The 24710-nt window shown below is 44.3% G+C and overlaps 2 protein-coding genes across 3 annotated transcripts in view; both read left to right on the top strand.

Moving 5' to 3' along the window:
* The window catches only part of LOC125001149 (FERM and PDZ domain-containing protein 4-like), a 37134-nt gene extending 17491 nt beyond the window's left edge, over positions 1–19643 (top strand). Inside the window, exons 3-16 of one of the 2 annotated variants that reach the window (XM_047577032.1) lie at positions 3199–3350; positions 4697–4799; positions 5736–5781; positions 6194–6274; positions 6542–6649; positions 8117–8248; positions 10171–10290; positions 10790–10926; positions 11904–12030; positions 13071–13160; positions 13272–13454; positions 13536–13674; positions 13975–14994; positions 15277–19643. In XM_047577032.1, coding sequence (XP_047432988.1) covers positions 3199–3350; positions 4697–4799; positions 5736–5781; positions 6194–6274; positions 6542–6649; positions 8117–8248; positions 10171–10290; positions 10790–10926; positions 11904–12030; positions 13071–13160; positions 13272–13454; positions 13536–13674; positions 13975–14994; positions 15277–18602 — 5764 coding nt within the window. In that variant the 3' untranslated portion in view covers positions 18603–19643. Of the gene's footprint in view, positions 1–3198; positions 3351–4696; positions 4800–5735; positions 5782–6193; positions 6299–6541; positions 6650–8116; positions 8249–10170; positions 10291–10789; positions 10927–11903; positions 12031–13070; positions 13161–13271; positions 13455–13535; positions 13675–13974; positions 14995–15276 lie in introns of both variants that reach the window. The other variant, XM_047577031.1, reaches the window with a different exon arrangement.
* Positions 19644–20687: 1044 nt separating this feature from the next.
* On the top strand, positions 20688–24158 carry LOC125000931. Its single transcript, XM_047576698.1, has 6 exons — positions 20688–21081; positions 21456–21557; positions 21798–21928; positions 22046–22207; positions 22485–22711; positions 23382–24158. Exons 1-6 carry the CDS (start codon positions 21015–21017, stop codon positions 23482–23484), a joined length of 792 nt encoding a protein of 263 aa, XP_047432654.1. The 5' UTR covers positions 20688–21014; the 3' UTR covers positions 23485–24158.
* Positions 24159–24710: the final 552 nt, after the last annotated feature.

Genomic DNA, 24710 nt, shown 5'->3' with positions numbered 1-24710 from the left:
CCTAGTATGCAGCTACAGTTAAACATCACAGTGGAATTCAAACGGATTTAAATATGCATGATGACAGTGTCAGATATGATATGCATGAAGCCCCGTGCACCATTCCCAAAGCCATCAGTTTAGCACATTAGCTGCATTTAGAGCTCTCTCTGATTTCCTTTTCATCCCCCCGAACCACGTTGTCTTTTAACTGGAATAATGTAATTTTATTACCACTGTAAATACGTGTATAAAAAATCTGATGCAGACGTGCTGTCTAGAAGCGCCACCTGTCAACAAAAGACCTGTAGCTTACTATGACATGTGCTGACGGCTTGAATCTGCAGCCTACAACCCATCCATCCCTCACACACACACAGTCTGTAGCACACCCTCCTTAGCTGGTGTGTTCTCGAAAAAGTTGCGTTCAAATCGGCTTGTCAAATTGATACCTAGTTTATTCCCTTTCAGAGATGCTGCAGCAGTATGTGCTGTATAAATACCCCTGACATCCGATCCCTGTTTCCTTTGAGGTTGCACATGTGGCCCAACACTGATGAAACTCTCTAAGATACAATGTGGCATTTTCTCCAGAACATTTATTCTTTTATTTTCCACCGGAATTGCAGCTGAGAAGCTACACGACACACTCCACTGTGTTATTTTGTCAAGGGCAAGTGTGTCTGACCACTATAAAAATATAGTCATCACAGAAGCACATTGCATTTGCATTATTTGCTGTATACACCTAGTGGTACGGGCAGCGCCACCTTTTTTTTTTTTCTCACAGAGTCCCACGGGGCCACTTTACAAAGCGATTGGCATGGCAACCGGTGGTCACCATTATGTAACATCCTGTTTCCATAACTAACTAACTAAACCAGTCTGAAAAAATGACACTCAAACATGCATCAACGTTATATTAACTAGCTAAAATGACAGAAACCAAAATGATTTGATGTGTGTTTTAGTTCGGCCCAAGTTCCATCGACCAACATTGGGGGGTTGGAGCTTGTGACCTATACTGCTGCCAGTCACCAGGGGGAGCTCTACTTGCTTTGGCTTCACTTTTGAGGAGCAGTTCCGCCGTCTGTCTTTATATAATATAGATAATAATAATAATAATTTAAGCTAGGACCATAGCGACTAGTAACCAACCACAAATTTGTCAGTTATATTTAGACTTAGGTGTTGACACTTTTGATGGTTAACTGATGGAAGAACCCAGGACACGAGTGCGAACTTAAGGGTTCATGCGCTACTTCTGTCTCCCATGACGAGCAGCAATACCAGCGTTTGACCCTTTGTTGTCAGCTCTCCCCAGCCTTACCCACCGCGACATCCTCACCATGTCCTTCGTCGGGATTAAACCCCTCCGACCCCGGCCGGGGGCGAAGATGAGCCGGCCTCCCAGATTGAAACACGCTTCATTACGGGCAGATTTAGCTCGCGATCTCCAGCGCAGCGCGCGCAACACGGATCAATGCCATAATGGGAGAGGGAATGAGAAAGGCCGAGAGGGTGAACGGAGGTGGGAATTGGGGCAGAGGTTCAGATTGATCCGGATTGGTTTCTGGACGGGTGGTACATGTTTCATACAGAGGGAAGACTTAGGCGAAGCTGCAGCTAGATTATCCCAATTTAACTAGATAAATATCAATGGATAAAGCCACTCAGGTCATAGAGGATGAGGCAGAAAACTCCACATGACCTCTTATATGGACGGTAGATGAGTACGACAATAGAAAGGACGCATGGTAGGAAACAATAGACACCTTGTAAAGGACTTTATGTGCACTGAGGAAGCAACGGCTGCAGAGGGAGGAATAGAGACGGAGAGAATCAGTTAACCCCGTTGAAAGTGTATATCACCTCTTAATTAACAGGCACTCTGCATTTCCAGTGTCCCGGGCAGACAGACGGCTGAGGTTCAGCAAGCAGGAAGTAATTTAATGCAGCACATTTACATTTTAGTGGTGCTCTCACCCTGAGCGCAGTGACTTGCAATAAGGCAACGAAAAGGACGACGTGCAACTTCACCAATATTAACCTTTATTAACGTTGAGCAAAAGATAGGTGGCCACATAGAGCTGCCAACGCTCCTCATAAAAATCATCCATCAGGAAATTTGCCACCTTGTTATGGCGTCGGCCCTTCAGAAGGAGCAAAGGCTTCTTCCAGGACTCGCTTCAACGCGAGAGGCTGCGGAAAATAAAGGACGTTAGCGATTTGGGAAGACCAGAACGCGATGCTGCAAATTTGTCTCCACGCGCCGGAAACTGGGAACGTCTTTATTGCTTCCCCTAGCCATGCATCACCATAGATATCGCTTTATTCACCCGAGCGTGACGCCGAAAAGACGAGCCTCGGGGAGAGGTTCATATCCTCGCAGATAAAAATGGCGTTAATAAAGGCGAGGAAACGGCCCGGAGCGGCGCATCAAACTTGCGAGTTACCTGGAAAAAGATGTCCGTGTATCCTGGAAATGTAAGCGGAGGTGGCGGAATGGGTTTAGATCTTTCCTGTGCGTCGCTGCAAAACCTCAACGACACGAGCAAGAGGTCGTTGATCAAGCCGGCCTGGTTTCAGATTTAAACATTAATTGAAAAAGTGCAACAGACTCGATATTAATGACGCTAAGTGGAAGAGTCGTCGCGGAGCACGTATAATATAGATGTACAACTTCTTTACACGTTCAAAACTGAATAATTACGACTTGATTAAATGATCTGTGCACTTTTATTCTGAATACTCTGCAGACTTTCATACAGCTCGAAGAGGCAAATTGGTTCCAGATTGCGAATCTGAGACGTTTTATTACTTGCGGGACCTGTGCTCTCTTATATAAGTGGCTCCTAAAACTGAGCCAAAACTCTGATTTATGAACAGCTGACCGAACAGCTGAAATCATTCATTCCGAGGTTTAATGTTATCTTTCCGAGCTGGAAACGTGTCTCCTGCAGGGGGGTGGCGCATCGATCGGCTTCTAATTTGCACTTCGTCATGCGCTCTGAGTAAGCCCTCTTTAACCAGCAGGTCATTACCAGCTACATGTCATCGTGACGTGAAAGTATCCGATCTGCTGACTCATTTTTACCTGCGTCTCTTTGGATTGAAAGCGAATTAAAGTGAAACGTTGGATGTCCTTGGTGGTTTTTATTTGTTTGGCTACATAAACATCTCGTTTGAACTCTGCTCCCTTCGCCTTGCCTTCACCAGCCAAGTGTCCCAGAGCAGCTCCCTGGAGGAGGTCCACCTGGACGGGTTCCCGCCCGCCCCTCGCCTGGTGGAGATGAGACGGGACCCCGTCTTGGGCTTTGGATTCGTGGCAGGCAGTGAGAAACCGGTGGTGGTCCGCTCCGTCACACCAGGTGGGTGTCGACTGTCTTTCGCAGTCGAAAGGTCCACAGAGATTGACTTTAAAGCTCAATCTTGAGACGTTTCTTTTTATTGTACCTTGACTTTATTCCCCTTTGTTGCCTTTCTACCCAGCAGGCCTCGCACAACAACTGCTTTGCCGTCAGTCACCTGTCAAATCATCACAAATCTCTTTAATATCAAATTGACTTTTCTATCATAGTTCAGGACATGTTGTTTTCCCTCAGTCTTCTCAATTTGAAAATGCACTGTTAGTTCACAGTTAGCTTGTTTCAAGCTTTTCTCCATCTAAAGCCGAGGTCTTCAGCAAGGGGGACCCCTAGGTGGTCCGCAGAGGTACTGCAGGAGGGTCGCAAAATCTTTGGTTGATTAGACATTTGTTATACATATATATTTATATTTTATTATTTTCCCCCACAATTTTAAATGTCTTGAAATACATTATCTTGATTCCAGCATGTTTTAGTGAAGAGATCAATGGAGACAGAAGACGTTATCTTTCATTCTGCATTTCACTAGACCTGTCAGTCTAAGCCTCCTGTTGCCGCTGCTGAGCCAATTACGAGGCCACACAGTAGACGCCGACTCTGTCAGGTTCCCCTCAACTGGCCGAGAGCCTGTTCAGTCCCCATGTGAAATCCATGTGCACTATTAGCATAAGAGAAGCTAACAGTGTAGCTCGCTCCCATCAGCCGACTACTGAGGCCAAAATGGATTGCTTCAATAACAAAATGAATATCTGAACCAGTGTATTATTTGAATAACTTAACATTGGATGCAAAATGATAATAATAATGTATATTTATAAATAGCACCAGGCTGAGTTTAATACAGAATAGTAGGTAGGGGGTCCCTACTTAATCTCTCATCAGTCAGACCCCTGCTTTAAAGAATCATTTTGAAAGAAGTGATGCATATATTTTCCCAAAGAAGAATTAAATTGAATCAAATTACAGTGATTTTTATTTTATTTTTTATTTTTTTTGAAGTGTTATTGAGTCAGCAGTTGCCGGTAAGGTGTGATAATCCAACAAAAACAGAACAAAGTATTTTTGGTTGATTGTCTTATTTCCTAAATTGCCAAACTACTGCTTACAGACACCGGTGAACCGTCATCTCCTTTGAGTGCACACACACACACACACACACACAGACACACACAGTGATTAAGCTCATCAATAGTCAATCGAGGCTGAATCTTAAGCAGACAATGGAGGTAATGAATATTCTATTTAAAGCGACTGGCCGAGGAGGGGGAATATACACACTTGGAGTATTAGAGCTCAAAATGATTACTTTGACCCACTTTGCATGTATTTTTTTGTGTGTGTGTGTGTAGGTGGTCCGTCAGAGGGGAAGCTGCTGCCAGGCGACGAGATCATCATGATCAACGATGAACCCGTCAGTTCTGCTCCTAGAGAACGGGTCATCGATCTGGTCAGGTAGATGCAAAAAAATAAGGAAACAACAACAACAACAACAAAAAAACAGCTGTAACAGTCCGGTTTAGGTCAAAAAAATCATATAAATGGCATAAAAGTCTCAGTCGTTAGCAGTAGAGCTTATATTTGCACCTCTGCTGTTGTACATTTAGCATGTAGAGCGTGATGTTCCTCTGCGTTGGCACATATTTCTGGAGTCTTTTTATAGGATGGATTAGACTGGGACAGAATGTTTAATATCTCCAACTATTTTATGGTCCGCTGCCATCACATTAGCTGTTTTTCTGTTAATTAGAGGTTGTCACAAAGTTGCATTGCCCGCACAGCTAACGTTGGTTACACATTGTAACCCTAGTTTCTATGAGTATCTGCATAGTACGTATAGTGGAATCAGGTGCTGTTGTATTGGACCTGTTTTTACGATCACAATCACCAAATCTGAGGTGACAACCTAAATATTTCAACATCTTCTGACTTAACTGGCTTAACTGTCGGTGCAGTGTGAACATAAATTAACTTTTTATTCCCGTTAAGGGAGTCTGTCTTCAAGTTCAACAGTAATCATTGCAACAACAACGATGTAATTAATTAGACTCATCAAGAGGCTTAAAGCCTGCGTAGTGATTAGTTAATACAGTGCATCGCCCTCATATAACACATATTCTGAATATATATCCTGACTTGATAAGACTCAATAAGTTTTGCTGTTTAACCTTTTGGGAAATACACTCACATATTTTTGTTTTTTATTATTATTTTTTTTTTATATCAATTGGGAAATTAATGGCTCTATATGCGTGTGCTTGCTTTCAATTTTAACTGTGATTGCCAGAGGCGGCTCATTCCATTTCACTCGAGCTAATCCAATCGCTGTTGTTTATCTGCCGTTGTTGTGGCACTGTTGCGTTTTAATGATTTGCTGTCGTCCCGCTTCAGGAGCTGCAAAGAATCCATCGTGTTGACTGTTGTTCAACCGTATCCTGTGAGTAGATCTTGCAAATTCTTATCGGAAAAAGTTCTGTTTATAATCCGCACGCACACTAACAGCTTTTCTTTACATTCTTATGTGAAGATTTTCAGTGATTGCATTTTAAGTAATTTTAAGTAACAAATGAATTACCAATAAATGACCAACATTCCTATGATCTGATGGAGATCATGTGACATGCTGTTTTAGGGGATTATTAAACCTTTATTTTTTAATAATAATATGTATGAATTTTCAAATTTTCTCTTGTGTTGCACCAGGGCTTGTCTTTTATTCTGTTTCTCTGCATGTGTGCACTTATATCTGTGCTTCTCTTCATCTCTTTCCCTCCATCTGTCTCTTCCTTCCTCTTCCCCTCCTCCTCTACCCGTTTCGGCCTGTCCCTTTTTGGACGGCTGCCTCTTAGTCCCCTAAATCAGCGTTCATCAGTGCAGCCAAAAAAGCCATGCTCAAGTCCAATCCGGTCAAAGTGCGCTTTGCTGAGGAGGTCATTATAAACGGCCAGGTTCCAGTCAGTTCTACCGCACACACACACTCACACATTTATAAACATATATATATATTTTTTTTTATGACCTATGTAGGCTTTGTCAGATGGTTTCCTCCTAAAGCAGTTGGAGTGAAAGCAATATAAAAAAGACAAAATGAAATTGAGTTATGAGATGACACTTTTATGAATTCCATTCATGTATTAAACTGAGCACAAATACACAGTATATAATAAAAAAAGACTGATACAACTTCTCCTCTGCAGAACCCGGTGAAGGACAATTCTCTTCTGTTCATGCCAAATGTCCTGAAGGTCTACCTGGAGAACGGGCAGACCAAGTCTTTTCGCTTCGACAGCAGCACCTCTATCAAGGTAGGTGTGTGTGTGTTTCCCCCTTTAAGGCATTCTCCAGAAAATTAGCACTCTCTGCTGCATCTGTAATTACAAAAGCAGAAAATCATTCAGAGTCCACGTGAGTATGTCTGCACACGCAGACCATGAAATACAGCCTGTTTGTCTGTGAGTTCCACTTGTTCGGGCGCCTTATTTATTCAGTCGACGTGTCGAGGAGAGGAGAGGAGCGGATTCTAATTTTTCGTCCTGTTTGTTCTGTTGTGATTTTCAGCGTGCGGTTCAGAAAACAAAACAGCTTTTATTTAGTCGGCTTCAGCGCAAAGAACGGCATCTTAGGGAAGCTTTTCTTCGCTAATAACCCTTCAGTTTGACACTATGCATTGGATGGGACAATTGTTAGTGTGTAATTCTGATCACAGCCTTTTTAGATTGGATTTTAAATTGGATCATAATCTCTCTACGCTAGATCAAACTAGAGCTAACTTGCAAAGCTAGTCAGTGACTTCTAACTGTTAAGCCCCAATTGTATTAAGTTTACCGAGCTGGCCACGTCACGTACACCTCACACAAATGTAACACAACCTAAGATTCCGCTTTGTATTGACTTAGAAAAACTGCAATGTGTGAACTTATGACAAAAATATATCCGTGTAAGTCCCTGAGTTGCCATTGAGAGCAATTTTGCCCAAAGTGCATGCATAGTGGCTGTGTATGAGTTTTTTATTTATAGTCAGTGTATTACCTACATTAGATGTTGGTCTGCTATCACTTTAAATGTATGCCACATTTAGAATATTAACATTACTACACTTTGTAGTGAGTGTGTAAGTCTATGCTTCACACCAGGCTTCATTGAAAAAAATACAAATTTTTACTTAGTAGTATATAACTTCCTTGTTACTGTGTGACATTGGTTTGCTAAAATGTAAGTTTGGATCCAGCAAGGCTTATGTGAGTTTCTGCGAGGTGAAATGATGATATGGTTATGATATAATAGCTTCAGATCCCGGTCTGATTCCAAACTGGAGGCGTGCCGACTACTATTTACTGTAGGTAGTACACTGGCAGCGGATAAGAATGCAGAGGAAGCAAAGTGTCCTTTTTAGTATCAAAAAAACACACACTGGAAAAAGACCAAAAACTGTTTCTTGCACAAAGGAAAGGTTAGCTTGAGAAAAATAACACAATAACAGAAAACCAGTTGAGGATTTTCTGTATATGGAATTTATCATCACTGTTATTCACAGGGTACCTACGCAAGTATGGAAAAGTATGTATTAAAATTGCTGTATGGAAAATATTACTGTTTCCAAGACTGTTACCACTGTTAAATTTTCTGAAAACATGAAACTATGACTATCTAAGAATAAATAAACAAGTGGATCTATCTGTTTGTGTGAGTGCACACTCACTAGGTTACATAAATGATTATAGAAGGATGACTCGACAATTTTTCTACGTTTTATGTTTTTCCAATCATTTCAGGAAGTGATCCTGACGCTGCAGGAGAAGCTGTCAATCAAATGCATCGAGCACTTCTCCCTCATGTTGGAGCAGAGGACCGAAGGCTCTGGAAGCAAACTGCTTCTCCTGCACGAACAGGAGATGCTTACTCAGGTGGGTCCTTCTTCGTTTGCCTTATCTCGTCTCACCGACGCGTGGCGCGCGCTCACCTGCTCGGTATTCAAGCAGCATTTAGACCCCGGGTGTCATTTATCAGCGGCGGCACGGCGGGGGGAGACAGCTCGCGTTACTGCCACCCTCCCTCACACACACACACACACACACACAGAAACACACACACACAGACGCACATTCGCAGTGCCCGCTACATTCTAATGAGGTTAAGGGATCACAATAGGACGGAGTTAATATTCATGCCACACAGTTGAGATGGGAAGCTCTGCACGTGGTGCACACACACACACACACACACACAATGGTAGAGTAGTTTTAAAGAGGCATTCTTCTCTGACAAGCCCGATAAAGCAGACTGCGCACTGTGATCCACCTGCGTGACAGGTGTAATAGAGAGAACCCGCTAGTCTTTGAAACAGAAAATAAACTCACCCCACCCTGGCTACACTAGCATATTAAATAATTTATAAAATGCGATCAATATTTAAAAGATGGTGCCGGTCTTGTGGTTTTTGTCTTGAATAACAAATGCGAGGAACGGCCGCAGCACGGAAGTCGTGTTTTTCTGGGTTGCAGCTGCTGGATTACACAACTGCGTCTTTGGTTTGGAAAGTGGGTTGAATAACAGTAATGTAGAAAATGAAAATGCGCGCTGACATTTGTATGTCGCTGTTGGTGGGGTGCAACTAAGTGCACAAAAACTATTTTAATTAATAGAATATGATTGTACACAGTTTCTGTAATAGCTGCTTATTAGAGAATAAAGGCATGTTACACAGTAGCATTGCTTCCGTCGGGGTCAAGCCTGATTTATGGATGTGCATGGCGTCCAAATGCAGACTGGAAAAAAAAAAAAAATATGGGAACCCAGCCAAGGCCTGTGTAGCGCACGCTGTGTAGTGATTGGTTGAAAGCTCGGCTTGAGCCGCAAAGGCAGCTGAGCTCACCGCAAGAAGCATGTCAGAAAAAGACACAGTCGGTGGCTACTCTTTACGAGTCTGTTAAGTACAGTAAAGCCTACATTTCCTGGTGTTCCACGTGCATTTGAAACCGCCACCAAGTGGCAGCAGAAAGCTACAGCAGGAAGACTTGCACCAACGTAGCACCCTGCACATGATAAGCTGTTGATCAGTTAGCATATTAGCATAATTAATCATCTGTTTTCTGCATAATTGCTATTTTTTCCCCTCATTCTTGCACTGCATTCTTTCTACTTTACTAGCACTTTAGCATTTCACTTCTATAAAGTGCGGTGTCACCAAAGCAATATCTGCAAAAGTGTGCACCAGGGTTCTGCAGCTAAATCCTAAAGTTTAGCATCCGATGTGAGACGAGCTTACAAAAAACTGGGCACTACACTTCCCATAATGCAAGCTTTTACCATGTTGTATTATACTTACCTTCCTTGTGTATTGCCTCCATCTTCCTCATGTCTAGATCATAGGTCTTCAACAAGGGGTTTACGACCCCTAGGGGCTCCACGGAGGTACTGCAGGGGGGGGGGGGGGGGGTCGCAAAATCTTTGGTTGATTAATATTTTTGTATATTTTTTTGTTTTTTCTGTAAATGCACATTAACCACAATCCAACATATTTTAGTATGTTAGTATTTAGCTATGTTTACAGCAAAAACTGAAAGAAAATAATTACCCCTGCTCTAGATATTCGTAATACCAGAATTAAAGGACTAATTCCCTCGACTTTCTTCTAATAATATTATCTTTTAGACAAACAGTGCGAATTCTAAACACTTACAGAAGTTTGTTTCCCTCTGTTTACTCAACAGATACCAAGTGTCCAAAGTTAATGCGTTCAAATTTTATTCATAGCACGTTCCCTTCTGTCGCCTCTCATCCGCGCATGTGTTTCTGCTCCTCTTTGTCCTCGCCCCTCGACCCCCAGGTGACCCAGAGGCCTGGCTGTGACAAGATGAAGTGTTTCTTTCGAATCAGCTTCGTGCCCCGGGACCCCGTGGAGCTGCTGCGGCGGGACGCCGTGGCATTTGAATACCTCTATGTTCAGGTGAGCGGTGGCGGGCAGCAGCAGCTCCAGTAAACGAGCTGGAGCTCGTCAACCGGAGAAAACAAATCCGCGCTTTTCCGCTAGCAGATGGTTTGGAAGTGATTTTTGATGATTAACAGAATTATTCAGATTGCTAATCCTTTCAAGACAAACCCCTCATTTGCAAATGCAGTCTTCAAACAAACTCTTGTGTAAACTACTTCACTCTAAAATAATAAATTGCTTCCCCATAGGATCCCTTTTGATAATTAGTCAAGTGAAATACCCCAAGAGAAGGATCGCTAATCATCCTTTCTGTCAGAATTTTGGGCTTCCGATTCCTTCATCTGGGACTGGAAATCGCATCCCTTTGAAGGAATCTCAATCCACAAAGGTTGAGAACAGCTTTCTACTCAGGAGAGACGGGCGCCTCTTGAAATGCTCTTTGCAGACATGAAATGCTCCAAAAACTGACTTTGGGCTTCTCTCGTGTGACTTTGCTTCCTGCTCGCTTCCGCAGAGTTGCAACGACGTGGTGTTGGAACGGTTCGGCCCCGAGCTGAAGTACGATGCCGCGCTGCGATTGGCCGCGCTGCAGATGTACATCCTCACCATGACAACCAGACAGAGTCAGAAGGTGTCCCTCAAATATATCCAGTAAGTTTGCACACAAATGCAGTTGTGGGTTTGCGCGTAACGTTTATCTGTTTCACTATTTCTTTGGGGGTTTAACGTTTAAGTAATTTATTCCCTTTTTGTTTGAATATATCTTTTGTGAACTGGAGTTTTCTGGTTAACTGTGTCACTGCGAGGTGTGGTGAAGATGGAAAAGTCTGAAAAATTAAGTGGCAGATCTCATATTTATTTTAAGGGTGACCAGATGTCCCCGATTTCTGGGGAGTCCCAATTTTAGATGAGTTGTCATCCTGCTAAAGCTGTATCTGAAAGTGTCCCCATTTATGAATGAGAAAAAAAAATGTTAGACTACAGACTACAATTATTACGGTAGCCGGTCGTGCTGCTACTGACTTTACAGATATTACAGACAGAGCAGTTCAAATAGGTTTAAATATGAATAAATGTGTCATAATAAATGAAACTGGAATTGTCCCTGTTTCTTCACTTCATCTTGACAACATTTAATTATTTTTTTTTCCTTCTTTTTTATCTCCAAGCTGTAAATTTCTACGAATTTCCACATCAGCAGGCAGCGCTAATATGGAGCCATTTACACCTGTTGTTTTGGGATTATTCTACAATATTCACTCATCATCCTTAGTCAATCTGCTGCATTAATTCTTCTCTCAACCAGTCGAAAATGTTGTGAACATGTGATTATGCATGAAAAAAAAAATAAAAATACCGTAATATACTGTGATGCCATCAGAATTTTTAAAAATACCGTAATATACATTTTTGGTCGTACCGCCCAGCCCTAGGATGAAATTCCCAATTCAGGAACCACTTTCCAAATAAAATTCTCCACTTCCTTCTTCTGCTCTGTTCCTGACGGCTTGTCTAAGACCGACCGTCACTCAGTCTCCAGCGTTTAACTGCAAGTGTTTAACCCAGGTCGGGTGGAGAGCGCTTTCTCCTCGGGCGACGTTACGCTGAAATCAATCTCCTCTCTGCAGGAAGGAGTGGGGTCTGCCGCTGTTCCTGCCTCCCGCCGTGCTGTCCAGCATGAAGGAGAAAAACATCAAGAAGGCCCTGACGCACATCCTCAAAACTAACCAGAACCTCGTGCCTCCAGGGAAAAAGGTAACTCTTTGTCTTTCTTCGCCCTTGTTAAGAAAATTTCCAATGCGCGCGCGCGTGCGCACGGGCGCCGACGCTTGAAATAGCACCGCTGCCATACTGAGCCTTGTAAAGGTTCTCACCCTTGTCAGCCTGAGACCCTTTGTCGAGCCAGACCTTGAATGCTAATGTGAATAACAAACATTTGCATAATAAGATATTCATATTCACATGGGGGCAGCTGATCACTGGCCAAACTTCTTTAGCTTTTTATGAAACAGTTTTACTGACACAAGCAGCTGCTGCTCTGATAATCAGCTGTATTAACAAATCATACATGGGCGTACATTGTACATACACCCAAGAAAACACCAATGCCAGCAATGCACTATAGCTGTATAGGTCGTGTCTAATCCAACATCTTTAACTACGTCTAAATTCGTTTTTTAAAGACGTATGTGCAGCGGAAACCTATGCACCACCATGCTCTGGCGAATCATTTGCATTCACAGTGTCAGTTTCCGTCTAGTCCACTCATTAGGGAGAACCACTGCCAAGCAGCACTGACCAACTGACACGCAGTTCAAAACGTCAGCGCTCTGAATTTTTTTTCATTACTGTCTGGAAGTTATCACTCGGCCCTTATCGTAAGACGCCGCTCGCTCGGATTTGCGGAGAGGAGAGGCAAGAAGAGAATAAAGACGTTTTTTTTTTTAAGGTCAGACATCCCCGTTATCCTTTTGTTTGTCGGAACCGGTGGTGAGGAAAAATACAAAAAAAAACGGAGTGAAAATTCAGGTCATGAAGTGAAAGAGACTTCTGAATATCCAGCAGCACCTAAATGGCGCGCATACACAAATGCGAGCCATAAAGAGAGCTGCAGCGGAGGGGCTCTTAAGATTTCAGTCAGAATTTAATGGTGTGATGGGATATAATAGAAAATCAGTGATCCACATCAAAATGGCCTGAGAGTGCTTTCCGTCCCGACGTTAGAAGACAAATGCGTCTGTTGAGGTGATTTCATTTTGGATGCTTCCTAATGTCTTTCGCTTCTCTCCGTGCAGCTGACTGCTTTGCAGGCCAAGGTGCATTATCTGAGGTACCTCAGTGAACTCAGACTGTACGGAGGGAGGGAGTTCAAATCAATACTTTTGGTAAGACCGTTAGCTCTAGAAAGGATTTTTAAAAGTTTGAGAAAAAAATCTGCAAAAGCTTCTTGGGGATAAAAGTTGTTGATTTTTGAATCTGCACTATCGGTTTTGCAGCAAGGTGAGAAACAGACAGAGGTGACGCTGTTAGTGGGACCACGTTACGGCATCAGTCACGTCATCAACACCCGCACCAACCTAGTCGCCCTGTTGGCCGACTTCAGCCATGTCAACCGCATCGAGATCCTCACTGAGGATGAGACCAACGTCCGGCTGGAGCTGCACGTTCTGGATGTCAGGGTGAGCACAGTTTAAACCTGTACATCTGGCTTTTCCCTTCTTTTTTTTTTGGATTGCTTCATTCCTTCTCTTCTTTTTCAGCCCATCACACTGATCATGGAGTCCAGTGACGCAATGAACTTGGCGTGTCTAACAGCAGGCTACTATCGCCTCCTAGTGGACTCAAGGAGATCTATATTCAGCATGGCCCACTGCAACAGCACAGGAGGGGACGACCCTTGTAAGTCATTGCTATATTAACCACGTGTGTGTATGTATATAGGCGTGTTATCAAGATAATAAGCACATTTTATACGCAAAAGTATCAACAGAACACTTTGGGCTGTATTAAATATTATATAAGAGAGCCGAGGGTATATTAAATGACTTAAAAATTGATGTTTGATCGTGCAGCACAGTCTCATCTTGAAGCAAAGCACTCAGAGGTCTGGTGAAAAAAAGGCAGCTGCTTTAAAGTTTTATCCAAATAAAATATAAAACACATAAAATGATAAAAATCTTGCCTCGCTGTGGCCTACAGGTCAGGATCGCGTCCTGGAGTGGCCGTACAGCACATCTTTGGGGGACAGCGAGGAGCCGGCACCCAGCCAGGGAGAGCTCTACAACAGGGACTCTGAGTATTTAGACAGAGGTCAGAGGGAAAACAGCATTTCCCCTTACTTCCACGAACCCCAAAACCCGGAGAGAGATCTCGGGGCACGGAGAAGCCCGTTGCCTCCTCCTCTTCCACCGGCCACCAGACACAAACCTCAAGACTCACCTCGGAGCGCCAAAGTGTCATTTATCTTTGGGGGGAACCCGCCGTTGAACAAGCCTAAGATCTTAGGCTATGAGAGGCTGTTGGAGAGCCCTGAGGTACCAGAGCACAGACCCCCCTACTTGCACAACAACACAGACTTTCAGCAGCAGGACAGAGTGCCATTCCAGTTCAGCGATCTCACACACGTGTACAGTAATATTATAACTGAGGAAGGCGGTGAGGAGCCACTGCTGAGGGACCTGTTTTATCGCGACACGACAGACGATGCAGAGGACGACGACGATGGCTCTTGTGAAGAGGACTCCACTGGGGGCACGCCGGTGGGAGACGACAGACGAGACGACTGCGACAACCAAGGAGGTGGTTTGCCCACGGCGGCCGGCAAAGCCACTTTCCTCACGCTCTCCGGCTCCACCGATGACATCATCGACCTGACGTCGCTGCCCCCTCCCGAGGGGGACGACGGCCTGGACGACGACGAAGACGACACGCTGCTGCAGACGCTCAACCTCGCAATCGCGGCCCCGCCGCCAGGCTTTCGGGACAGTTCGGACGAGGACGCCGCGCCCGAGGGGAGGCCTCTGAGCACGTGCGACCATGATGATATCCCGGTGTCGTTAATTGACGCAGTGCCCACTCACGAGGAGGCGGAAGGGAGCAGGGGAGGAGAGAGGAGGCTGGAGAATGCAGTCGTGAGTTCTCTACAGGCACTGGAGGCTCTTTCAGTGTCAGAACAGAGGCCTCCACCGCCGCCACCACCACCCAGCGGTAACAATCCAGGTCTGTTGATATTAATGCAGCCATTTGTTTGTTTTCTGCTCAGCTTGGCACACGTCATGCTTCAGTTTACGGTGCTGAATTCTCTTTTGACATCATTTAGACCACTAAAACATGTGGGACCTGTGTTCTTCTCGTCCTCTTTATTTTATCAAACTCCCAAAACACATCAATACCATTAAAGCAGAAGCCGTATATTGTGCATTCTTATTTATTCCAATATATTCATAGCTTGTTCTTTTTTATTTCAGTAACTCATGGAAATGTGTATCTCTTTTCTTCTAGGTGTTTACACATCTCGTGGCTTTAGCCCAGAGTCATCCTCAGATTCTGGCAACGAGACGAACTCCTCGGAGATGACGGAAATCTCTGAATTAGCTGCTACTCACAGGCTCAGCGAGAGCCACATGCGTCTCCTGGTGGCCACAAGGGAAGGATACCAACCTTTACTTGAAGAGAAAACAGAATTCCCCGTCTCTCCCAGTACGGGGGGGACAATACAGAAGAAAGCCCGGAGCCCAACGCGGCACCTCCAGCCTCCAGCTGTTCCTCCGAGGCGGAGCCCCCAGTTGGACACCGCATCGTCGGGGCCTGACAGCTTTGAGGCAAGGTCCCAGACCAATCTCCCAGCCACCCTCCAGCGCCCAAGTTCTACTACTCCAGGAGGCAAGCACAATAAAAAATCTGCCGACTCGAGTGGAAAGTATAACACCTTCAGCACAAGGGAAGGACATCGAGGTGAGAGCAGTCGCAGCTATATTGACTTTGATCAGCGTACATCGTTCTGCGAGGGAGATGAAAGTCAAAGACGGCAGATTTCTTTTTTAGAGGAAAATTCTGTAGCCGAGGCCATTGGAGCGAACAACCTCCCTCGAGACCATCAGAGAAGCCCGCGTCCTTCTTCCTCGGCCTCTGATCGCCTCTTAGATGCCAACGTGGGAGACTGTGGTGCCGATAACAGGGCTGCATCTGTTGAGCAAGATGAGCATCTAGTTGTAGCGTCGCTGATGTCCCCAGCCAAAAAATCCAGATCAGGAGGTTCCGACCAGGGATCGGACGTACAAAGTGACCATCCGCCAATTTCAAGACAACAGAGCATTGCACGGTTGTGTGAGTATCATCTCGCGAAAAGGATTTCGAGTTTGCAAGGAGAAGCCCACAGTTCCCTGCAGGGCTCTTTGTGTTCATCACTGGATGCTGGGGGCAGCACGAACAGTAGCGCCTGTGGCACCCCAACTGACTCGCCGCTTGGCCCCGGTGTGGTTGAATCCAAACACCACCATTTGCAAAGGCACCCGCTTTCTAGTTCCTCATCCTCATTACTCAGGGTGCTAAACTATGAAGACAACAAACCGGGAACTCCTCTCGGCATCCCTGGCCAGGGCACTCAGGGAAAAGACCTCCACCCTCATGCAGACCCTGCCCTCCTACGAAAAATGCTTCCCAATATTCACACTCACTCTGGAGCGCCGGAACCAGGCCGACCCTCCTCAGCCACGCCTCCTAAGAATAAAGATAGCACAGGAACTGGAAGTAAGAGGTCCCACAATGACCTGCATGCTAAGCAACAAGCCTGTTTAAAAGGGCTGAACCAGAAAGAAGGCACTGAGGCCTACAGGCAACTGATCAACTATCTAACAGTCAGCCAGATGCACCAAGGAGGGAAGCTGCACAGTGCAGGCATGGGAGGCGCAGTGAAAAAGGACACTCGGCGATTTATCACGAGCAACCCTCAGCTTGTGGAAATGGTTAAGAACAGGGGGAACACCGTTGCTCGCTGCCCATGTATGCCTTCTTCCATTTCATCCCCGTACCTCAGCCCAAATTCAGTAAACCCTAACTCTGCCACCATGCAGCTGGCAAATAAAAACTCACATCCCTACCATTCGGCGACACTTCCCGCTAAACTCAAGAGAAGTCCTGACACGCATGGTCTGAGACCAAATGAGAGTTTTGATTTCAGGCAGGCTAATGCCGAGAGGAGGAGCTCCTTCTCTGGTCTGGAAGGTGAGTTAGAGAGGAGTGGTATGGACCCAGAGCACTTTCTGTCAGTATACAAGAAGGAAGGCTGTATCAGCCGTGATGGCGCATTTATTTCAGTGGGAAACCGGGCAGGTGGAGGTACCACTAACCGTCTCCCACCCCGCTCAAGAAGTCAGCCAAATAGCACTACGGAAGACTGGTTCATGTCTGACCCAAGGTCAAAACATGCAGCTCGTCAGTCTTCTCATCCTCGGCCTAATGATTCACTCTGTTATTCTGCCGCCTCCAGCAGCATGTCACTAGGAAGGGGAGATCACCCATCAGCTTTTAGCAGGCAGGCATCTGCTGGCAGTCGAGTTTGTATTACATCTCCAACGCCCAACCAACAACCTCCTCCACCTCCTCCCCCACCACCTCCTCCTCCCTTGTCTCTGCCCATGCAAGCCAACTCTAGCTCCAGCAACTCAGGATACACGCAAGACTCCATCCATTGCCGGCAGAACCACATTCAGGCTGTTACCCCTACTCTGGCGCAGACCGATCCCTTCAGCAATAGCCTCCAGCGGGGGCGAGAGCTCAAGCGCAGCTCCAGCAATGTGACTGCTAGTTCTGGTAGTGTGGAAGTATTGTTCGAGAAGCCCACCCGAAGCCGGAGCCAGCAGCCGTTGTCGCTGTCGCCGTCCGTGCACCAGCAAGGTGACAACAAAGTCCAGCGGAGACCAACAAGGAAGCGACTCTCCAAGAGCTACTCCCAAGGCTCGGTATCTTCCCACACTACGTGCTGGTCTACAAGCAGCAAGGTGGACAGCAGAAGGGCGTCGGTGGCATTTCCATTACAAAAAGACACTAATAGACACATGAAGGGCTCTCAAAAACTAGACACTAGTCCATGGAGATGCAATGGGCCCTTTAGCTACTGCTTCTTTAAACGCAAGTGTGAAGGTGAAGAGGATGATGAATGGGAGAGGCCCAGACGAAGCCGAGTGGGGATCGATGACGGTACCAGTGCGTCAGCCATATTACCCTGTGGCTCAGTGGTCGATGCTGCTGGGGAGCAGCTGTACGGAGAGGTTCTCAATAACATGAGCTTCAGTGACCGCCTGGCGCGAATCAACGCACTCAAGGACCGCATGTACGGCTTCCCTTCCGGCTTCACCGACGTCCGCCGAGATGCCAGTGAGCTCATTGCACTGGTGAGATCCAGCGTAGGTCGCTGCGACCGCGGAGTCCAGATGCCGATACAAGACGTATCCCAGTACAAGCAGCTCCTCTCTGTCGAGTCAAAAGAATTAGGCCGAGCGTGCCGGAGGATGGCACAGGCCCACAGCAGTCCTGAGGAAATGCTGCTAGCTGTAACGTGTAGCTTTCAGGTGCTGTGCTGTCTCTGCGAAGCTTGTATGTGTTTGGTTAGAGGCCTCGGAGCCTCAGCCTCGCACCAACAACGAGAGGTGGTGGCAAAGGTCGACGAGGTTGTCATGAACTACATCTGTTTGCTCAAAGCAGCCGAGGCTGCCACCGTGGGAGCGCCAGGGGAGCTCAGCGTGAAAGCCCTGGTCCGCCACTCCAGTACCATGTCGGCCATTGCTAACGCACTCACCCGCTCCCTTAAAACGCTGCTTAGCAAGTAGAGGCTACTCCTTATGCTTTATAGTGTGGCCTACGCAGTCAGTGGAATCGGTCTTTAAGCATCTTGTTGTTTCTGAGTCTGCTAGAAGTGTTGTGTATTTTTCAGATACGGTTTAGACGGTCTCCATATCAGATTTAAAAAATAAAAGGTTATATTTAAAAGATGCATAAGATGCTAAAAGACCCCCCTCCCTGACTGCACTTGCTTTTTCTGATGACAATATTGTAATGTATATTTACAAAGCCATACTGTCACAGACCTTTGTAACATGATATGTACCTAGTAGATATTATACCCTTTTACCTGTGCATTATGTAACTTATTTAAAAAAAAATGTTTATAATGTACATAAATACAATATATAATATTTGCCGTAGCAGTTTCAAGAAGCCATCGAGTATTCAGCTTAATTTGCTTTAATATTTTGCAAGCTGGAGTGATTTCACTTCCGGTTCAATCAGTTCATGAAGTGCAGTTTTACTACAGATATTTTATAAAAGTAAGTCCAATGATTTACCTGTAGAGATGTTTGTGTCACTGTCAGTCCAGTGAGGAATCATTGTTCACATGCTCGGTACTGTTAGCTGGGATTTCTGAGTGAGTGTGTAAATAGATTTTTATTTTTCTCAACATGAGAAGAGCATTAGTTATAAATGATGGTAATACAGGGACACTATATTTGCACTGCATTTACCACCGCTTCACATTGTACCACTATTTATTAATTATGATTTTCAGATGAGAATAATAAACAGCAAATAATAAATTTCCCCTGACTAAATATATAAAACTATAACAGCTATATTGTTGTATTTCAGATTGACAATTGTCTATTCTATCTAATTATTTTTAATTTTGTGTGTTTTACTCTCATCTGTTTTGGAATTTGTGCTTGAATGATTTATTATTCCACATGATATTATGTGTCAGGGCACAGTTATGTCTCTGGAGAAAGATGAAATTAAATTCCTGTTGTTTTTTTTGTTTGTTTGTTTTGTTTTTTCAACGATCTAGCAACCTATTAAAAGACATTTTACAAATATTTTTTAATGTCTTATTCCATGTGTCTGTTGGTTACTGTCATCTGATCTGGGATAAATAAATTAACTAATTGTCTTAATGTTTGTTTAGTAAAATATTTGTCAGTTTAACCTCCAATTGTCATTTAATTTTCCACATTCTTGGTTGGGGTTTTTCCATAGATTTCTACATTTGTTCCTATAAAATACCCCAAACAAACGAGATACGTTAATTGAAGGAAGAGACACGATGTTGCTTTGTCACAGTGCTATTTCACAGCTAAGAAGCACCAGATGCTCTTGTTAATTCAGACATTATGTCCTATATACAGGACAATTTGACATAATGGTATCCTAAATGAATGCCATTATCATTTTCTGGTGGATGATGGTTTCATCCCAACTCAGAGGGACTGACCTTCTCCCAGAGGATGCATGTCTGTTCATTATCCCTCTGCTCCACTTGGATCTGATCCAAAACAGTTAGTTAGCGTTCAAATGAAAAACAAGAAACAACAACCAAATTATATATACATTATAATATAATTTTATATATTTAATATAAAGCTTCACATGCAGCAAGTAAACAGGTAAGACCTTGTTTCATATTATATAGAAAAGTGTTAATATGCATTTTTTCTTCAAAATTAATTGGAAAAAGAAAACACAAACACAAAAAGGAACAAAATTATGGATTTAAATAAGTAGAAGGACATTTGGGACAAGTAGTTTATATCAATAAGAAATATTAAAGTAAAAATATAAATTGAAAACATACACATTATTCCTCTTTGCATCATGTAATTTAACATTTAGTTTAATTTTGATGTATTCTTTTAATTATGTAAATCATATGGGGCTGGATGTTACACTACTTTTGTAAAAAGTGTACAAAATCCAAACATGGCTGACCAACTGTTCACGTGATCCGTACCCCCATGGAGATGTACGTGTGTGTGCGGAGGGGGGTCCTCATTTGCATATTAGGCGCGTGTTGCACGCATGCCGTGACGTTGACCAATCGCCTCCGCGCGTGCAGCAAACCACGCCTGCGCGGCAACTCGTGTCGCGCGCGCCCGAGCCTCGGCGTTGTACTACTCGCGGCGCAGGCAGCAAACAAAAAAGTGGCAAAAGTTAGTCCTCGCTCTTCTCCTCGACAGGCTGCATTAATGCGGGGAGAACTTTTCTCGTGACTTTAGTGAAAGCGAGCGGAGACGCCGGTTTTGAGAGACGACACGGAGACAAACCTGCGGCATTCTTTTTTTTTTTTTTTTGTGTGTGTGGAAAAGTTACTGTTCGTCTGCGGCACCCCGCTGGGTTTAAAGTTCAGCTAACAGCAGCCTCACGGGCTACTAGCAGGTTGGTTAGCTCCGTAACTCATTAGCGTGCTCGCAATGGCAGCTGTGTGCCAGCCACGACGCGCCTTGGTGGAAATACCTGCACCGCAGCCGAAAATTGCAGGTGAGTCTGAAATACGAGCGTTTTGTGTTTGAAAATATATCCGTGACTTCTGTTCTTTGTGCAGGAGCTTTGCTACCAGTGCTAGTGTTATCACAGCGCGCGCCCCTAGCGTCATCCCAATTTAAATTTAAAAAAACTACATAACTGTTCACCATAGTCGAGTGTGTTTTTACGTTTATTTATCCGACATAATTGTTCTAGGTTATATATTGTTCATTTAACAGTCAAAAGATAAAGGGAAATGTATTTCCAATTAAAAATAAACGCAACACAGGAAAAATAATAATAAAAAAATCCAATAACACGCTTAATATCGACTCAAAAATGATGGCGTTTATTTTTTAACTTGGTGTTTGTTTGTTTTTTGCCTCTAGCTCGTATGAGAAGGTCCTACTTGGAGATTCTCAGTGCTCGTTTGGCCCCATCTCCACTTACAAGGGGCAGAAACACAGCGACAAATAAGCGTGTACAGTCATGTAAGTACAAACCAACACTACAAAGCGAATGCGTTGTATATTTAGAGGACAATAAAACAAGAAAACGTAACCTAGAATGAAATTTTAAGTGGGACGTCTTTGTATGGTGCCCTCTCAACACCTGCTTCCATTTTCTTCTATCGCATTTCCATTTACTATAATGTTCCTGAACTACTGGAGCTCCCCCGTTACGTTTGCGGTCTATTGTTATTTTAGTAATTGTATTCCTTTGCTTTGCAGTGGACCTGTCCATCGGCGGGGTGTGGAGGGGACGGCTGGAGGAGCAGTGCGAGAAGATGGACGACCACCCGACGCCGCTGTCCAAACAGCAGATCGTGCAGCTGATCAGGTCCCTCATCTTGGTTGAACAGGTACCCACAAGTGCCCAAGACGTTCGGCATACACGTGGAAGATTAACACAGTCTCTTCGTGCTCCGCTTTGTGCTTTATTTCTAATCTGAGCTAAACTATGATGCGTTGTATTCCAGAGTCAAGAGCCCAGGATCGTGGCTTCAGACCTGAAGTATCTTCAGGAAGACCTGCAGCTAAAGAAGGCAAACGTTTATAGATCCATACCTTACTCGCGCTTCGGCTCCAACAGAGATGCCCACTGCTACAGAAAGGCATATCCTCACCTGGTGGCTTTCAAAGTGAGTATAAAGAGATGCTTGTGCGTGTTACGGTTTTGGAAATGTGCAAATTTACACGTCAGACTGTCATTTAGAGGGAAAGACACAATTATTGACTCTTGAATCACATCCCAGCTGTTTGCCTCTAATTGAGCGTTTGTTCTTCACAAGAACATTTTTTATTTATTTATTTTTTTTTGTCGCGCAGATTGAATATTGCTCCGCGGGAAACCCCTCCGCGAGCCGAGTGTTTCATTGCGCCCGGCTAATCCGTCGCCACCTCTGTCCTCTCCCTCAGGTTTCGTGTCAGGAGTGGGGCCAAGTTCTGCTGGAGAACAAAGAGTGGGAAGCCGCGTTGGAGCACTCGCTGATGGCGTGGCGATACGCCGGCGATCTGCCGCAGTGGGACACCGCCAACCACAACGCTCTCCGGGAACAGTGTTACGGCATTCTGGCGGCGCACAGTCTCGCCGCCCTCCAGCACTACCGCCCTGACCCCAGCAGAGGTCTGGAACTGCTGAAGAGGTAACAGTCCTGATAGAGTTGGTGTGATATTCTGATAGTAATAAGACACAAGGAACGAAGCTGCTGTGTGAACTAATTTCGGTTGGCACTTAATATTTTCCACCTAAACTTGCGTTTAAAGTGTCAGACTAAATAATACGGTAGGAGACGTTCGTGCGGTGTGTGCGTTTTGTTTCTTCTCAAGTGCCGTTGAGGTGGTTCTTAATCGAACCGTTTGTCGCATATGACTACTTAAAGAAAAAACAAAGACCAAAGACTCTTTGCTGCAATCAGCCAGTTGATTTAAATATCCAGCTGCTGCAAAGCAACACAGACATCCTACTGGAGTCGCTTCTTGTCACCTGTTGAATGTAAGTTTACTCTCCTTTTTTAGGGTTGGTACACCAGCCCTTGGGTTTATAACCTTTACGTGTATTATGCTGTATTATCAGGGATTTAACGAATATAACAACTGGTAGGATTTTTACTGAAACATCTCTTTACAGACTATATTAGCAGCTAAAATCAACTACTAACAGGTAGCTTCTGTATGAGCTAGGCTACGTAGATACTAACATTCATAACCTCATGATTTATTGACCTAATCAGCCTCTGAATGCATAGATCTGTTTTTATGTGATGTTTTTTATTTATTTTTTTCACAAATAGCCTGTTGTTTTTCTGTCTCTAGGTTGAAGATGGCTCAGCTGCATAGCCAGTCCATTGTTCCCTGCATTCAGGCGTTGGAGAGGATTATGGGATGCGCCGATGACTCACCTATGGATACAAAATAAAAACAAGAAGACTTCTAAAGACCTGCGCGCACCCCAGTGGGGAGTGCGCTTCAGAAATGACCTAAATGATTTGTGTGGTAATGGGCCAAAAGCGTTTTACAGGGTAGCGTTTGTTTAGGAGAACCACTGCAGTATTATTCTAATGGACACAGTAGCAAGTGTAAAATCAGTCAGTGCCACAAAAGGGTAACCAAAGCCGCCTCCTGTATGGTTGAAGATGAAATCAAAACGTATTTAATCACATGGCATTTTAACATCTCCTGAGACGTGTCCCATCAAAGGGAGTTGTTGCATGACGTTCCTCCAACGGGGGGACAAAATGAAATCAAATTCTAAATGTGGTGGACATTCAGAGTAATGTCACATTCACTTGGTGCTGGCAGAAATATAATTAAAAAGTGTATATTTTTAGGATGTGGTATAGTTTGTGTCCTGTGTGAAACGGCCTTTCTCATTGCTTTATATGGGTATGTACATACGTTCTTGTTACAATACTTGAAAGTTTGGCCTTTGTCTTGCGTTTGACTGTTGTCTGTTTTATACTTGTCCTGTGTGTTTATGTGTATATAGAAAATGATCAGTCATTGATTGCACTGTTGCCGTTTGTCCTGAAAACTTGAAGATTTTGATAAAATAGAGCCCTAATTTAAATAAAGTGCTAACTTTAAACTGCAGAAAATCTTTGTTTGTCTGTTGTGTGCACATACAGTCACATGTTTACCTCAAATATCAGCTCAAGTTATGCCAAGACAATGGCACTGCATTGCTCTGAACTAATTTATCTTACAGGTCCACCACAAAGAAGCTGTGTCACAAGTATATTTTCACATTTGTATTGAATAAAATCTATTTCAGGCTGTGGATAGCGGATGTTTCATTTGTGCAACGTGGATTCTGCCCTGATTTCTGACTGCTGTTTCTCAAAATACGTGCCATTACAGCAGACTTTATGATGAACTAATGAATAGTTTGGCTTTCTCCCCTCTCTTTGAGTTACCCTTTTGTACCACTGGGTGGAGCCCACGCAGCACCGTCGTCCTCACATCCAGCTGCAGTCCCTGGAGTTGGGCTTGTGACTCCGGCGGTTGACGAGAGCGGCGTTAACGCCACCGGTGAAACAGCTGTTGCCATGGCGCTGTGTAGAGTGAATATTAAATAATTTTAAATGCTATTTAGGTTTCAAGATAATGAACAGGAAGGCTGGTGGGGTGAGAGGCTGCTGGCTG

The sequence above is a fragment of the Mugil cephalus genome, chromosome 23 (genome assembly GCF_022458985.1).
Source record: "Mugil cephalus isolate CIBA_MC_2020 chromosome 23, CIBA_Mcephalus_1.1, whole genome shotgun sequence".
NCBI lineage: Eukaryota > Metazoa > Chordata > Actinopteri > Mugiliformes > Mugilidae > Mugil > Mugil cephalus.
This window is presented reverse-complemented; position numbering and strand designations above follow the sequence as displayed.

Coding starts and splice junctions, on each gene's coding strand:
- LOC125000931 (XM_047576698.1), top strand. CDS start 21,015: ATGGCAGCTGTGTGCCAGCCACGACGCGCCTTGGTGGAAATACCTGCA. Junction 21,558..21,797: donor AAATAAGCGTGTACAGTCAT/GTAAGTACAAAC, acceptor TTTGCTTTGCAG/TGGACCTGTCCATCGGCGGG. Junction 22,208..22,484: donor CTCACCTGGTGGCTTTCAAA/GTGAGTATAAAG, acceptor CCTCTCCCTCAG/GTTTCGTGTCAGGAGTGGGG.